Source organism: Pteropus medius, unplaced genomic scaffold (assembly GCF_902729225.1).
Source record: "Pteropus medius unplaced genomic scaffold, Ma_sr-lr_union100, whole genome shotgun sequence".
In the NCBI taxonomy this organism is placed as follows: Eukaryota; Metazoa; Chordata; class Mammalia; order Chiroptera; family Pteropodidae; genus Pteropus; species Pteropus medius.
In genome coordinates this window covers 19,333,650-19,350,926 of record NW_024342473.1, presented here as the reverse complement: position 1 = coordinate 19,350,926, position 17,277 = coordinate 19,333,650, and the positions used below count along the sequence as shown (strand labels likewise).

General features: G+C 32.9%; 1 protein-coding gene across 6 annotated transcripts in view; it reads left to right on the top strand.

Moving 5' to 3' along the window:
- Positions 1-17,277, top strand: part of TCF12 (transcription factor 12) — a 292,841-nt gene that overhangs the window by 96,827 nt on the left and 178,737 nt on the right. For all 6 annotated transcript variants that reach the window (XM_039865490.1, XM_039865493.1, XM_039865489.1 and 3 more), the window contains one exon: positions 12,042-12,115. In XM_039865490.1, coding sequence (XP_039721424.1) covers positions 12,042-12,115 — 74 coding nt within the window. The remainder of the gene's footprint in view (positions 1-12,041; positions 12,116-17,277) is intronic.

Here is a 17,277-nt window from a genome sequence, read left to right as displayed (position 1 = left end):
GTTTCACTTATTTCTTCTTCTGACTCCCGTTAATTTTTAAGCTTATTGAGTAAATTTTTTATTTGAAATACTGTAATTTTAAATTCTAGAATTTCCATTTTAAAATACTTTCTTCTGCTGAGTCTCCATCTGTTCATTCATTTTGATCATCTTTTTAAACGTCTTTGAATATTTATAATAGCTGCTTTAAACTCCTTTTTTGCTTATTTCAACATCTGTATCTTCTCGAGGTATGTTTGTCTGGATTTTTTTTTCCTAGACCATAGGTCACATTTTTATTTCTTCACACATTATTGATTTTTTATTGATATTGGAAAATGTGTAAGATATGTTGTAGAGGCTTGGTTTTTCTTCTTCAAAGTTTTGTTTTTGTGCTGGTAAGTGGTTACAGTATCGGTTGATTATTTTGAGGCCTGGTTTTATGCTTTGTTAAGGCAGGTCTGTGAAAAGCCCAAATTTTTTACCAGGCCCCTGTAATTAGTTTCATCTGTGGTACCCAGCAATGAAATCTATGCTGTTATTTTAGCCTTCTAGCTGTTGATTTCAGTGGGTTCCTTGTATTCTCTCCCACATTTACGTATAGAATTCAGTAGAGTATTTGGAGGGAGTTTAAATGTAAACTTTTGGACTTTCCCCAAATGTGACTTTCTCCTTTCTTGTGTTTACCCTCTTTACTTTCCAGCCACACTGGCATGTTCAAATTCTATTTTCTGGCCCTTTAAGCAAAGAAGACAGTGGCCCTCTGCTTGTCCAGCCACCATATGCATTCCTGACTGAGGAGTGTCCTCATTGGACAAACCACATAGATCGGGGTGTTAGCCAGTGTCTGGTTTTGTTTTTTCACTGTAGATCCTCTCCAGTTTTTGCCTACTTTTGTTTACTCTCCCTTGCCTTCAAACAGTTGTTTTTAAATCTTTTGTCCACAATTTATAATTATTATTTTCATTTGCTCAACCCCAGGTAAATAAATGGTCACTGAACATTTGCTTGTTTTATAAAACATTTTCCTCATCCCATAAAGATCCCTCATACTGCTTCCTAGGCAACTCTCTACCCAAGAAACTACCAGTGTTTATTTTTTATCACTATGATTTATTTTGTTTTAGATCAATATATAAATGGGATCAATATTTTATATCTGATATCTTTCGCTGAGCATGTTTTTGAGATTTATGCATGTTGTTGCATGTACCTGTAGTCTATTTTTTGTTTTGCTGAGCAGTATTGCATTGAATGAGTAAACCACAGTTCTTTTATCTATCTTTTTTATTGATTGTCACCCTAGTTGTTTCTTGTTTTAGCTGTTATAAATACTGTTCTTAATATTCGTGTAAAAGGTGAATATACACACTGTAGGTGTATATTTTTATCACTTTATCTTGGGTAAATAGCTAGGGATAGTATTATGTCGTTGAGTATGTGTGTTAGTCTTTTAAGAAACTGCCAGTTTTCCAAAGTGTACCATTTTTACATGTCCGTAGGCAATATGTAAGATTTAGGGCGCAGATCTTATTTTTGTCAAGATTCTATTCTGTTATAAATAGAGGTCATTTTTAATATATATTCTTAATTCTTGGTAAATAATTTTGATAATTAGCCCTCTTTTTAAACTAAAAATATTCTGATTTAGAGATTTCAAGAGTGATATGCTTTATTTGTATGGGCAAAATTCATCTTTTCCAACTAGATTTAACAGCTCCAAAAGTTGGTTGCTGGGTAGCTGTTGACGTAATTATTCATCTTTATAAGTTATAGATGCTTTTAAATGACTTAAATTTATTTTTTTACAAGCTAGGGACTAATTATGAGAGTTTAAAATTAAAAAATCTGTACATGGCAGTAATTTTTGCTGCATTACTATAATAAATATACATGAGTGTGAACAAGAGAGTTTTAGTTCTTTCTGTTAGAGCATTGAAATGAAAACCAAGTGGGGACCTTTATATTTGTGATTAGGATAACCTTTGATGACCTGAAAGTTCAGTTTTATCCTGTAAACAAATGTTTACTGAGAGCCTTTTATGTGCCTGACATTCTGTTTTTGCTGGTGTGGTCTGGGAATGGTCTAGATACTAGTGAGAGGTTGATTAAGTGAGTGAATAAATTATAAAGGGGGGACAATGTAAATTCTTGTTTTGTAGAGAAATGAATAGTACTTTGAAGAGTATATGAGGAAGAGATTTTTAAATATAGGGAAAATATGAAGGAAACATTTTCACAGAGTTCCTCTGGGAGAGGCAGAGTGCTGCCATTACAGGAATTAATGGTCTAAGACTTGAATGCAGAGAGTACATGGGCCTCATTACAGGAAATGAATAGAATTGTTCGTGGAATTAAGTTAAGAATAGTAATTGCTCACACAGCTGTTTTTAAATAGCAAATTGTGGTAGGTAATCAGCAAAAATCCACTAACATGTACTTGATAGTTATGCAGAAGCTGCTTTATTGGTACTGACTTATGATCCTAATGGATACTAGAAAAACAAACAAACTAAAAACCTTTGTATGCAGTTTTCACAGTGGTATGGTACAATATATTTTTTGTTTAATGTACAAGTATAATTGTAATGTTTCCATTTTACTTTTTCTACCAGCAAACTCAAATAAAATTGTCTTGTTCAAGAAGAGCAGGAGTGTGAACTTTATGAGCTCACAGAGCAATGAGGTTATTGAAAGGAATAGTATCTATTTATTGCTTCTCTGGTTTCCTCCCTAGACAAAAATGGAATGTTATATGGGTGGATTTAGGTCTGCTGCTAATTTATTTTCTGTTTTTTTGGGTTTTTTTTTTTCCCTATCTGTATTTTGTTTGACTGTACTTCTGTTCTTTTGGATTTGGCTGTTTCTTAGGACTCCATTTTAATTTATTAGTCGGCTTTTGAGCGATGTTTCTGTTTTTTTTTTTTAAGCCTCTTTAAAAAAATAAATATTAAAGATGTTAATATGCACAATTAACTTCTCACAGTCTATTTAGAGTTAATATTGTACCACTTCACATAAAATGCAGAAACTTTGTGACCTTATAGATCTATTTAACCCCACTTGTGCCTTCCTTTATGCTTTGTCATATGCATTACATCTAAATACATTATAACTCCTATGAGGAATGTTATAATATTTTTAATATAAATAAGTTTTAAAGAAGTTAAAAGGAAAAAATAATCTTTTTTAGGCGAGGCAACCCTTGGTTAACCTCACAGATTGCAAGGACCTTGTCAGTTTACGATCCCTTATTTTTTTTTATTTTTTACGCCTACAGAACCTGGTCTTCCTAAAAAATAATCTTTTATATATACTGTTTCTTACACTTTGCTTCCTAAAGATCCAAGTTTCTCTCTGATGAGATTTCCTTTAGCTTGAAGAGTTTCTTTTAGTATTTATTATACTGCAATTTTGCTGGCAACAAATTCTTAATTTTCTTTTATTTGAAAATATATTTCACCTTCATTCTTGAAGGATATTTTATTCTGATATACCCCTCGCCCATATTTTAAAGATGTGTTCCATGTCTGCTGACATCCATAGTTTCTGAAGACAAGTTTGCAATAATGTGAACTGTTGTTCCTCTGTATGTAATGTTTCTCTTTTACTGTTCACTTTCAAGGTTTTCTAGGTATTTCTGGTTGTCAGAAGTTTGATTATGATGTACCTAGGTATGGTTTTCTTTATATTTATTCTGTTTGGGTTCGTGCAGTGTTTTTAATTGGTAAATTTATGTGAGTCACCACATTTGTATATTTTTTGGTCATTATTTATTCAATTTTTTTTCTACTCTGTTCTCTTCTCTCGTCTCTCGTTATGTCTACATTGGACTTTAATATCTTCCTTTACGTCTCTAGGGTCCTGCTCATTTTCTTTTTATCTTTTTTTCTCTTTTTTATCAAAATGAATTATTTCTTTGATCAGTCATCAGCACTCTTTTCCTCTGTCATCTCCATTTTTCTCTTTAATCCTTATTCAAGATGTTTTTTTAGATTTCAAATACTTTAATTTCTAAAACTTCTTTTTGCTATTTTTTATTTTTAATTCCTCTATGAGATTTCTAGTCTTTTCATGCATTACAAGCATATGTCCTTTACTTCATTGATCATACTTATACTATCTGCTTTAATGTCCTTGTCTGAAATCTCAATATCTGGGTCATGTTGATGTTGGCCTCTCCTCATCATCTTTTCTCTTGAGATTGGGTCACATTTCATTATCAAGGAATTTTGGATTTTATTATGGATATCATGAATATTATTTGTGGAGATTTTGTTTCTTTCATAGTCCTCCAAAGAGTTTTAATTTCTTTGTTCTAGTGAGCCATTAATTGGATTACACTCAAAGTGAAAACTCTCTCTTGCCTAAGATTGGCAGCTGCTCATATCTCAGTTTTGATTCTTTGGGCCTTAGCTGCAAACTGCCTTGGGCCTGCCCTGTGAGCGTGCATTCTAGGTCTCAGCCAGAACTTGGGTAGAGATATACCAAAAAGTTGGGAATTCGCTTTTCTGTCTGTCTCCTTTTGGGGATTGGAGCCTTCCTTTCTGGTGATTATGATGGCTGTCCTGGCTCTGTCCTCTTTTTCTTCAAGCTGGAAAGACAGTGGGTCTTTAGAATTTTAGTTCCTGCGTGCTATGGCTCCTGCTTGCCTGCAGGATAAAATTTTAAGAATGAGACTCGTGCTGATACCCAAAAGCTGTTAAAAAGAAAAAATCACTCATTCTGGTCTCTCCTTCCAAGTTTATATTTCTAGCCTAAATCAGCCTGATTTTGTTTACTCTCTAGAGCTTTAAATAGTTGTTTTATATTTATATTCTCCCACCTCCCCCAGAACTTATAGTAGCTACCTAGAAGAGCTTAGTGTGTATCATATTGGAGGCCAAGCTCACTGAGTCAGTTTTGAGATTTCCTCCAAAATATTTACAATTTTTTTTTGAAAAATAATACTCTCTTTAAAAATAATGATTGGATAATACATAATTGTTCAATAATTATTGGATAATTACAAATAACTTTTTAATTCATCTGTAATTATTTTTATGACAGAGTATCATGTGAATTACCTTACTTTTATGTTTTAACCAGTTAATTAACCTTTTAATGCAGAAGACTGTATTTCTGTTAGGTACCAGAAGGTCATTCAAATGAACAAGATATGTTCCCTATTATAAAGTTTTATTGATAGGATATACATGGAAACAACCATAACGTTAAGATAAAATTAAGATAAAATTAATTTCTGAAGAAATGTAATTAATTTAGTTGATGGAAAATACTTCTCATAAGAGGGGGCATTTTATCTTAGGGTGATTCAGAATTAGAAATTAAATAGGGGAAAAGAAGAAGGTGGATATTCTAGGGCTAAGAAACAATAAGAATAAATATAAATGTATGACAAGTATTGTCATGTTTAGAGAGTGATTAATGTCTTGAGGCTGGAGCATTGAGTTTTTGGTAAGTACTGAAGCTGAAAAGGTAGATTGAGGCCACCTTGCAGAATATCATGCACAAGAGTGTGCATGTTATTCCTAAAGCATCAGAGGATCATATTTGAGTAGTGAATGGATGTGATCCAACTTGTGTTTATGGCAAGATAAGTGTGTTGGCAATGTTAACTGTGGATTGCAACGAGTATATAATAGAAGAATAAAGAGTACACAGGATCTCAACCAGAGCACACACAGTATATATGAAGGAAACAAATAGGATAATTACTCAAAATTTTGCCAAGGCGAAAATTAATACAATGAGTGAATGGTTAAGGGAATATGAAGAGTTACTAAATTCAAGAGAATCATTACATGCCTAACCACATTTGTAAATATCCCAACATCATGATGAGTATATGAAACTTGGAACATTTTTTATTTACAATTCCTTTTATAGCAGTGTACTTTAGGCTGTACTATAGTGAATATAAAGTGATTTTTTGTGTGTGTGCGGGACACGTGAAGAGGTAATTTCAACATCGTGATACTTAAGGTCTCTGTGTGATGTAGCCACCAAGCCTAATGAGGATTTAGGTTTCTCTAAAACTTTTAAATAATTTTTGTTCTTTGGAGGTAGTTACTTGTTTAGTTCATAGTCATTCACAATCTAACTGCTTCTCACTGGAATTTTCAAAATATTATTCAGTTATTTGGAATGTTAGTTTTGATTATTGTATAAAGAATGATAAGCTATCAAATAGGGAGCCACTTTCAGCACCACTTTTATTAAATTGATTATTTCCACTTTATGCATTCATTTTGTCTACAAATATTTATTAATACCCTCTGTGTGTCAGGCACTGTTTTAGGCACCAAATATATAGCAGTAAACAAAACGGGCTACATTCTTTTTTTAATGCAGCTTTCAATGTATTAGAGACAGACAGACAGTAATCATCTTTCCATAGGATGACATTTGAACAGAGACCTGAAAGAGATTAAGGGAAGAGACCTCAGATATTTTGTGGCGGGGGAGCATTTTATGAAGGAAAAAGCAAGTGGAAAGCCTCTGAAGATGAAGCATGCTTAGTGTGTGTGAGCAAAAGCATGTTGTTGAGATAGATTGATTCAAGAGAAAAAATAATAGATGAAGTGAGAGAGGTAGGAGGCAGAACCTATAAAACGTTGTAGACCAAAGAGTTTAATTCCAAACGTGCTAGGAAGCACAGGATTGTCATGATTTTAGTTATTTTAAAAAAGTTATTCTAATTCCCATGTAGAGAATACAGACTGTAGGAGGAGCAAGAAGAAGGGAGACCCTTAGGAAGCTGTTGCAGTAATACATGTCAGAGATCATGGTGGCTTGGACTAAAATGATCATGTTAAAAATAGTGAGTCATAGGTCAAGTTTTGAAAATGCTTATAAAGTAAATCTAATGGGATTGTACCTTTGAGAGACTAAGGTCCAGGACTTTGGTATTTAGATTGGAAGGAGGTATTGCAGTTGCTTCTCAGGTGCCATGGGAGGGCTGTCCTTGTTTCTAGACTTGACAGCTAGTTTAAGGGAGATTTTTCAGGGTTAAAATGTCTCTTTAGACAGCCAGAGCAAAACCTCAAGATACTAGGTCAATAGACAGTTCTCAGGGTGGTACAAAATGCCTGCTTGCCCTCTGAGAACTTAGTCTCAATCTATGACCGCCAGGTAATTTCTATTTTTCTTGAAGAAGTAGACCTGTCATTCCTTTTGATCAGCTAATAACAATAACAGTAAAATCACTGTGTTTGCAAGTTATTTTCAAAATTAGTTATTTTCTTGAAATTAGCCATGTATTTACTACCTTATTTCAGTGTACTTTGGCACTAAAATATCACTACTTATAAATATTTGTTCTCAACAATACCAAACAAATCGTGATTGAATTTCAAAAGATCATCTGAGAAAGCAAATTCTTCTCATCTTTTTACTGGTCTTACTTTCTTACATACTTAAAAAAAAAAAAATCAAACTTTTATTTAACATTCCATTGTACAGAATCTCAGTTTTTAATGAATAAGGAAAAATCTCCATAACCAATGTTACATACTTCATATGAGACAGCATGTCTTAACTTCTCTTAAATTCCCTTAAAGTTTTAGTATTTTCATAGCTTTATTATGTTTATCATTAATATTTAGCAAAACAACAAGATTTGCTATTATATTCTAATTGACCCTATTTCACAGTGAACTTCTAAAAAAACACATTGATAGATTTATTTCATGAGTATCTAAAATCTGAAAAATACAGTAAAAATGGTGGTGGTGGGTTTTTTAGGTGTATGTTATTTTACAATTGATTGAAGTTTTTAAATCTTACCTAAAGGAATATCATTGTTCTATAAATAAAATTGAGTAAAGAAATGATTGAAGAGACACATTCATAGATTTGGTTATATGATATAGCTATCTCCAATAAGATTTCTTTCATCAAGTCATTTATTGAGTCACTCTATAGTGGATGGCAGGTCCTGCAAAGTATATTATCTTTCTCTTATTTACAACAATGTTGGGATAGGATATTTTTATAGTGCTACCAAAGGCTGTATGTGTGTGGGGGTGAGAGGGTAAAGGTGGAGGTGGATATACAATCCCCTGTGCTCTAACTCCCAACTTTATACATGGCCCTCTTTTGTAGGGTTAGACTCTGGCATGATATTGAACAGAGTGGCTGTATTGACTTGTTTTTCTTGCCAACTTTGCTACAAGGATATCTTAATTACTCTTCTCCTCTCCATTTTTTGTATTGTCCCCTTCTTTCTTTCATCCCTTCTCAGCTCACCAGACTCCCCACTGCTTCCTGAAATATTTTCCCAGTTCCAGATCTGTTTCTCACTTTACCCTGATCTTAGTCTAGGTGGCAGAGTGGTTCTAGGTCTGGTAGTGGCAAGTGGGAGAAGTCGTCTGCAACTTTGCTCCTTATTTATCCCTGTAACCTACAGGCAGGTTTTTTCTGAGCCTCACCAAACCTTGAGTAATGCTTTATGTACACAAACTTTGTACTGTTGGGGCTCACATGAGGCAAGAACAGGTGTTAGGGTGTATGTATGCCACCCTCTCCCCAAAATCTGTTTCCAGTTAGCTAGTTCTTAAAAACCTAGATAAGTCTATAGGAAGGACTCTGTGCTTGGAGAATGAAAGAAGGGATAGGATAGGCCAGAAATTGTGAGATAATTTTATGATTGACTCAAGAAAGAGAACACTTTTGGTCAAAAACAAAAGATGGTGGCAGTGGACAGGAAGCAGGTAAACTAATATCTGAGTACTTTATAGAAAAGAAAGTAATGCCAAGTGTTGAACTTTGTCAAGAAGTTTACTTGCTCCTCCAAGAGTCTTGCTGACGCCTCAGCAAATTAGTTTCCATCTTTATTCCTTCTTTAAGGTCCCAGCTTCCTAAGGGAACTACCCGTATGTGTAGTAATCTATGATTTGCTTTCTGTTACTTTTTCTATTAAATTTCTTAGAAATAGAGGAAGCAGATTATTTCAATGAATTTACAAACCATTGTTTTTATATATAAAGTCTAAAATTTAATCTTTGTTCTTTACTGAAAAATATTAAATAAAAATAGTATACCTTAAAATAGGACACATGAAATTAAAATATATATTAGATTTTATTTAATTCGTTCCATTCAGAAAAGCAGGTTCTTAAGAGGTTATGTATATAAAAGATTAAAACAGAAAAGGGTCATTTTACTTTCTATTAGTTAAATTATTCATTAATTCTTATCTTGTTGAGTAGAAATAGAATAATTTATTGGAAAGTTAAGCAAGACTCGCATTGTTTCTACTACTTAATTATTGGTAAACTTCCTCTTATATTTACTATTTTAATGTTGAGGAGCTAGCTTTTCTAAAATTATTGAATTGGCATGCATAGACTGGAAATGGGAAGGAAAGAAAATACATGGCAGTAATGGTTTAGATATATCATCATAAAATTGTTTGTCCCCCAATCACTGTATTGCAAATGTGGTCTATTTTCTTGTTGTTAAATAGTTTTACAGATTTTGACCAATTTGTATAACTTATGTATTAGCTTTATTTTGTGTGTAATTTCTTTTTTTGTTGTTTTGTTTTGTTATGTTTACCTTGATCTTATGGCTGAAGCTTTGGAAAGTTTATTATTCCTGTCATATTTCTATGTTTGTACAGTCATTGTCTTTAGCAGAAAGGAGTCATTGATGCTTAAAGATGACTCTTGCCTTTGTCAGTGCCAGCCACGACCTTCTATTCAGAGTCTGGATATGTTAACAATAAAACTATACAACTCTGAGTTTAAAACTTACACAGATCCTTGTTATTTTATAGCATCCTTTGAGTCCCCTTCCATGTCCACATTATTGGTATGTAATACTCTTTAGCTGGTGGCTTAATTATCATTTCATTTAATTAACCTTTGCTCTTTATGCTGTGGAAGTAATTAGTGTCACTTGATAAAAATTGAGTATGTGTTTTCACAGAATTTCATGTATCTCTTAAATTTTGTCTGAGATGTTCTATAGCAGGCACCCATCTTTTCTATATTCCCTTTTACAAATGTATTTAAAGTAACACATAAGCCTCATTTATTAATCATTTAAGACAACTCAGTCCTAAAACAAATAAATTGTGGTCTGATTATTTTCATTAGGATAGGATCATCAAAATAAATTTCTATTATACATTATAAATGAAAGTATGATTTCCCCCAAGTCCTTCATCCCCACCATCCTACTTTTTTATCTCTGAAATTGACTACTGTAGGCACCTCATATAAGTGGAATCATAACAGTATTTGTCCTTTTGTGATTGGCTCATTTATTTAACATAATGTCAGGTTCCTCCATTTTTTACCATGGGCTGAATAATATTCCATTGTGTGTATATACCACGTCTTGTCTATTTATTCATTCTTTGATAGACACTTGAGTTGCTTTCACCTTCTGGGTATTGCAAATAATGCTGCTATGAACATGGGTGGACAGATACTTGAGACCCTGCTATTAGTCGCCAATTTTAAAAAAAACTTTTCATGAAATTATTTGCAGTTTCATAAGTAGTTTTATATTACCAGATTTCGTAGGTTAATAGTAGCCTTTGTCTTGGATTGGGTTTCATAGGAATCCTATCTGCTGTTCTACAGTGTTGATTGCAAAGAAAATGCTTGGAAAATAGCCCACAGGTAACTGGTGATGTTGGAGAGATGGTAACAAAGTTTGTTTTTATAACATATGCTCCAAACCTGCAGAATCTTTCTTAAGATTCTGCAGAATTTTAATAAGAATTTTCTAAGAACGAACAAAAAATTGTGTATTTTTACATTTGATATCTGTGTTTGTAAAGCTTTGGGTTCACTTGAAATTGTGCCTAGAGTGTGGTCTACAGTAGGTACCCATTGTCCCTCTACATTGTTTTTTAAAACTTTTAAAAATATATATTGATCACTTGATGTAGGAAGTACAGATTAATTAAAAGAATAAATTAGGATTCTACTAACTGGATTAGTAATTAGTAGATTCTACTTTGGAAACAGACTTCCTTTTCCATGCTTTTTATTACTTATCCCTTCAATTGGCAATTCCCTATGAAAGAGCCTGGGAAATGGTGGCTAGTTATTGGAGAATTTGGGACATTTATCTTACAACACATCACATTCTCATCTAAATTACAGAGGGCTTAGAAGAAAATTTTTGAAGAGAGGTTCTAACCTTAGTAGAATGTTGTCTTTGTGATATCTCAAGTTTTCTCAAGCAAGAATGAAAAAAGTCAACTATTTGTATTTTATCATAGAAAAAAGGTCAGAAAATATTAGGAAAGTATACTCCGTTAGGAGTCAAGGATGAAAAAGACTGGTTCTCAAAACAGAAAAGGGAAAAATGGCTGGATTGAGAGATCTTCAACTCTCAACTTTTTCTGGAGACTGATTAGAAGGTGAAAATAATGGAGCCAAAGCTTCAGAAGGTACATTAAGGAGCACAGTGAATTCTTTTGTTGTTAATCATTACTGATCCTTTCTCACTTTAACTTTTCCTTTGCAATTTTCATAAGAGTGGATCCACTCATTTGTATTCAGATTTTAGAAGAGATTTTATTAGGATGAATTATCACGTCATTTAGGTTAGTTTTGATATTTGATATGGTTTGATTTAGTTTGATGGTTTTAGTTAGGAATATCTAAATAATTGGTAGAAACCAGTTTTATTAACTTAAACAGTTATTTGACTTGCTTCATTTTCTAAGGCTTATCCATAAGAGCTGAATTCTTCATATTTTTATGTAGGCAGTACAAAACAAGAAAGCTGTGGGAGTTGTCTTAGAAGTAGCAGTGGATGGGGATGAAGATGGAGAGATCTAGATAATGTCCTATTCTAAAGTCTTCAAAGTTATATTTTGTTCCTGAAATTCTGCAATGTATATAGGGCATTGTATGAAGCAGTGATGAAGATGTTCTGAAGTAACTTGTTTTCTACATGTTTCTGAGACAAGGGTATAGCCAGTTCCACATAAATGCATATGCCACTTACTGAATTGTACTCTCTGCTATATACCATACCAAAAAAAAAAAAGGTATCCTTTTGGATTTATATCTTTGACTTTCTTCTCTTCATAGGTATGGATGAACGAGGAAGTACAACATCTTGGGGAACAAGTGGTCAACCAAGTCCCTCCTACGACTCATCTAGAGTAAGTTTGCTCATCATCCCTTGATTAAAATTGTAAAGATGATTTGGCATATAAGTAAGTTCTTTTATATATGCACTCTGTTTCTTAAGAGAAATGAAGATTAACTTATTTTCATTGGAATATAGTAGAATACCCAGTACCTTCATGGTAAGATTGAGTTCTTTCATTAACTGTCGTATATTGATAGTTTATCTCGTACAATGAAGGAAATATTCTTGGTGTTATTTCTACACCTGAATTACCTACAGTACACTTTGCTAAAATTGGAAGAGCCTCACTATGTATTCTCCATGCACAGCTAGTTTTTCTATGTCTACTTATTTGTTTTGAGAGATGGCGCAATGGCTTTCAGAGTACAAGTTTCCAGTCTTCTCTTTTAGTCTTGCTCTGGTGGTCATCAGCTGTTTATATCAGGGGTTCTATAGCCCTGTCTCCTGGAAGCATGTCAAAACAGACATATCAGATGACATTTCTTGATTGGCAGTTAAGGAAAAATAGGACCAGCTAATGTACTACACACTGAAAGGTCAAAAGGTTAGAGCCTTTTCTAACAATAAACAAACAAAAAATCCCCCAAAACTTATAAAAATTAGACTGAGAGTTTGAAAATTAGACCAAAGAATTGGCAATAAAATTAAACATTGTGTTCCCAGATGCCCCAGTAAATTAATTGGTGAGGTTAAGATACCTTTTCCAAAAGATCGTACTTTGAACGATTAACGAACTATTGATTTCTCTCAGAATTAACTAAGAGAAGGTAGAAAAACATAAAATTTGTAGGTACTTAACCCTAGAAGCAAATTGGTGTAAGTAGAAGGAAAATGGAGTAAGTATGTGATTAGAGTTCATAGTCTTCATATGGGTTACACTGTTTTGCATTGAAAAAAGCTTAGTTAAAGTTCTTATTAAAGTCTGTGGTTTTGCTATCATATTTGGCAGTAAATTATGTTTAATTTGTTTTAAATACCATGGTAAGAACTAGGATATTCATTGGAATCCAAAAGGATATAGAGTGACTGTTAAAGTTTTAGTGTTTCTTTTCAGGAGTCAGTGCTGAGAAAGCTAGGTTGTAGTGTAAAAAGCACTATCCTGAATATCACAAGACTTGGATTTATTATTGACTTTACTGTGTACTTGCCATTTAATCTTGGACACCTTATTTTATTTTGGGGATAGTTCAACTGGTTAATGTCTATATCTCCTTCCACCCTTAAAAGTTTTTGATTCTTTGAGTAATATTGTGAATAGGAAAAGTAGGTTTCCTATTTAGATTTTGAAGTAGGGATTTTACGTAGTGGAGAACATAATACTATTCATTACTACTGGATTATTTTCTTTCAGAGGCTTGAGTTAGTGTAAAATAACAAGTCATTTCTTAAAATGTATTAAATGGTGTCTTTGTACCTTATCTTATGTTTACTGCCCTTCCAAGCTTTCAGTTTTTTTCTACTTGAGTACTAAATAGGATTTTAGGAGAAGAGAACATAATAATGTATCTAGACATTTACACGTTTCATGATCCTGAAATCTATAGATGAACTTCAAAGCAAATCTTATTTTTCTTTTTTGCTATTTCATCTATGTGTCAAATGTGAAGTGCCATTTTTCACTCTTAATTTATTTTTTTGAGTGTATGTTGTATGCAGTGAAAAGTTAAATTGACTTTATAGTAAACTAGTTTTCTATTTTAAAAAAACAAGATTAATCTAGAGATTAGTCTCCAGGATGAATATATGTATTCATTTCTATTTGTCTTATGAAATATCAGGTAGAGTGGTGATCTAATGCTACCCTTTAATTTTGTCCTCATTGAAATCCACTCTGCCATCCTCCTTCTATCCTAGTAATGATTTTGTGTCTAAAATGGTTTAGTGAGCTAGTTAAGAAGTTATGTTTTACTTAAAATTTCAAACCACTGTTTCTCTTCTGAATTCCTCTCACCAGCGAAGACACTTATGGATCCTTGAAGCTACCCTCAGCATTCCTTTATAGGAATATTATCAGCTTTTGAGGGGATTTTATTGTTAAACATTATTCACCATCTTCACCCTTTTTTCAGAAAGTGTAGATAGATATAATTTTGTTAATAAGAATCTCAGTTGACCAAAGTACTTCATTCTCCTGAGTATTGATATTGGCTAAAAACCAGTTCAACACATTGTAGTAAAATTATTAAGTCAATATAAGCTTTAATAGAATTGCAGGTACTTTAATAGAAGTTATGTGAAGTTTATTTAGACTTTACCATATTGTATAAATAGTACATTTCTATCACAGCAAATTACATCATTTAAAAAAATAACTTGACTTTACATTAATAATAGAAAAATCTTTTAATTTTTTAAAGTTTGAAAACATTTAGTAGGCCATTAAAAGATATTTAAAAACTGCAAGATGAGTAGTTTGGTGGAGATGTAAAACATATGCTTTTAATTTACATGTATTCAACTATCTGAGTTGCTGTGCTCCTCCTCCTCTGCCCCCACTCAAAACTATAAGGGAGAAAACAATTTTTTGCAGTACTGTAAAATCATATTTGACACATGAACTCTATTAATAGTATATATTGCTATTTTACTGTTTAAGATTGACTATGCAAAATTATACAGATCAAACTTTTTATTTAACAACTTTTCAAGGGGAATTTTTTCTATGTTTACTTTTTGCCTAATAGTTTCTGACTTTAATTCTAATGAAGATACCATTTGCTTTAGTAACCTCGATGTATAAAGGGAGCTCTTCACCAAAGCCTGTGGGTTAAGAGGTCACAAAGTTCTCATCATTGTGTTAGTCTTATACCTTTTCTCTCAGAAGTAAGAAAAATCACTCCAGCAGAGCTCCTATCTGGTGGGTCTGCCCTGTTTTTTCCAAATCCACCAGAGAAGTTGCCTCACAGTGTAGGTGGTTGGTTGAGTTTCTGGTTATCGGAATTACCCACAGCACATCATTCAGTGCAGAGTTTTTGTTAGGCAGACACCGAAATAAGCACAATACCTAACAGTGGTTATAGAAGAAATGGTTAGCATTCTTGGAAAATGTGGAGATGACACAGAACATATTTGAGATATTCAGAAAGAAGTAATACAGTATTTGTGATGTGAACCTCAGACCTCTCTTTCTTTGTTAGAGTGCAGGTTTCTGCACTGTTGACCTGCTGCCCCAAAACACACAAATAAACAAAAGCATCATCATGCAGTGAACAGCACTTCTAATTTCAGAAATATGTGAAAGTGTTGATTAAAGTTAAATCACCAGAGATTGAAAGAAACAATTAAAATCTCAGACTTAGACATGGACAAGCAGTATAGTTACAGAGTTTGTCCCATACCACCTGTATTTTTTTATCCTTTCCTTCCAACAAATGTTTTCTCTGTTTGACATTGTATCAGACATAAAGGCCAGAGAATATCATGATGTTGCTTATTTACTATAGTATTAATGATTTATTCCAGTTTCAGATTTTTTTCCTTTGCAGAAGGCAGTGTGGTTTAAGGGCACAGACTGGAGCCAGACTTTGGGTATGAATCCCAGCTCTGGCACTTAACTGCCTTTGTGATTCTGGACAATTTACTTAAACTCACTGTATCTCAGATTACTCATGTGAAATGGGGTTAATAATGAATACTTTAGAAGGTTATTGTGAGGATTAAATGAGATAATATATGTAAAGTGCTATATAAGTATTGGCTTTATTTCTGTGTGTATCAAAATTCATGTTAGATCTAAGTGTAACGAATAAGAATTATTTGCTAATTCAATGATGCTTAATATACTTTTACTTCTTTCAGATATAAATAAAATTGATTTTCCCTTTCAATTGTTTCTTTCTTGGGAAAGCAGAAGTTTCTGACAAACTTTGATATAAAAGTTTTAGTCCTTCTACTACTATGCTTTAAACATATGACTGATCTATATGTGTTTGCTGAATATAATCAAATTGGGGAAGAATCATTAAATTTACTAGATTAGTTGTGTTTGGTGATCAAGGGAGCAAAAAACAAAGTTGATTTAAGATGGCGAAGCTTGAAGTAGATGGTGGTGCTATTAATAGCTATAGACCTTTCTTCTATGCTTAAAAATTATTGTCCTGGTTAATGATACCATTATTTAAGATCACAGCTTCTGGAGAGTTGTACTGTGTGACCTCGGACAAATTACTTAACCTCTTTGTTCCTCAGGTTTCTCTTCCTTAAAATTATGATAATTTTACACAAACCGTATAGGGTTTTAGTTTAGATGAAATGTAATAATAGCTATGAAGTATTTCATTTATTAATACAATAAATGAAAGGTACTGTTACTATTAATAATACCATTATTATCTCCAAATATCTAATATTTCATTGTGCATTTTAATGGACATATTTCCTGCTGTACATATTCTTTTTCTGAAATGTTGTCTTATCCTTTTAGTTCATGGAAATTCCTAGAGGCTAGTTATCTTGGATTTCCTGCCTCTTAGCTCTGCTACCCAAGCTGGGTTAAATTCACAGTACTAAAGGACCACTGGGGTTTGTACCTTGTTCTAGTTATGATGGGGCTCACAGGAAAGAAGGGAAATCTTATTATTGACACTCTTTCCTAATACAGAGTTTTTCATTTTTTAATTGAAAAGGTAAATGTGTTCACTGGTAGGTTACCACTAATAGAAATTATATTTATAGGCACCATCAGTGACCAGGATTTAGCATTTTAATTATGAGCATTTTTCAGGTGTATATAATCTGTTGTGGTAGTTATTTTTGGAAAAGAAGTAACATTCAATCAAATAGAGTTTGAGTGCTTATTTTTTCTGATTACTAAATTTCCACCATAGTTTTCCCTTCTCTTAATAATGTGATTTGCAGAATGAAACAGTCATGTCCATGTTGCTCTTCCTTCCTTCCCCATTTGCAGTATCATAAGAATTTTCAAAACTAGAAGGTATATTAATTATTTACGTCAATTTTTTTTTTCATAGATGAGAAAGTTTAAGATTAGGCTTAGTTGTGATGTATGCTTTTGATACACAATATACATGAGGTTTGGCCAGATAGTCTACCTAGTTAATGACAGACTCTGGCCTGGAACTTAGATATTCTGAATTTTATGCTAGTAATTTTTAACCCCCTTACCCAACTCAAAGAAGAACTCTTAAATTTTCTGCCATATACTGAGGGAAT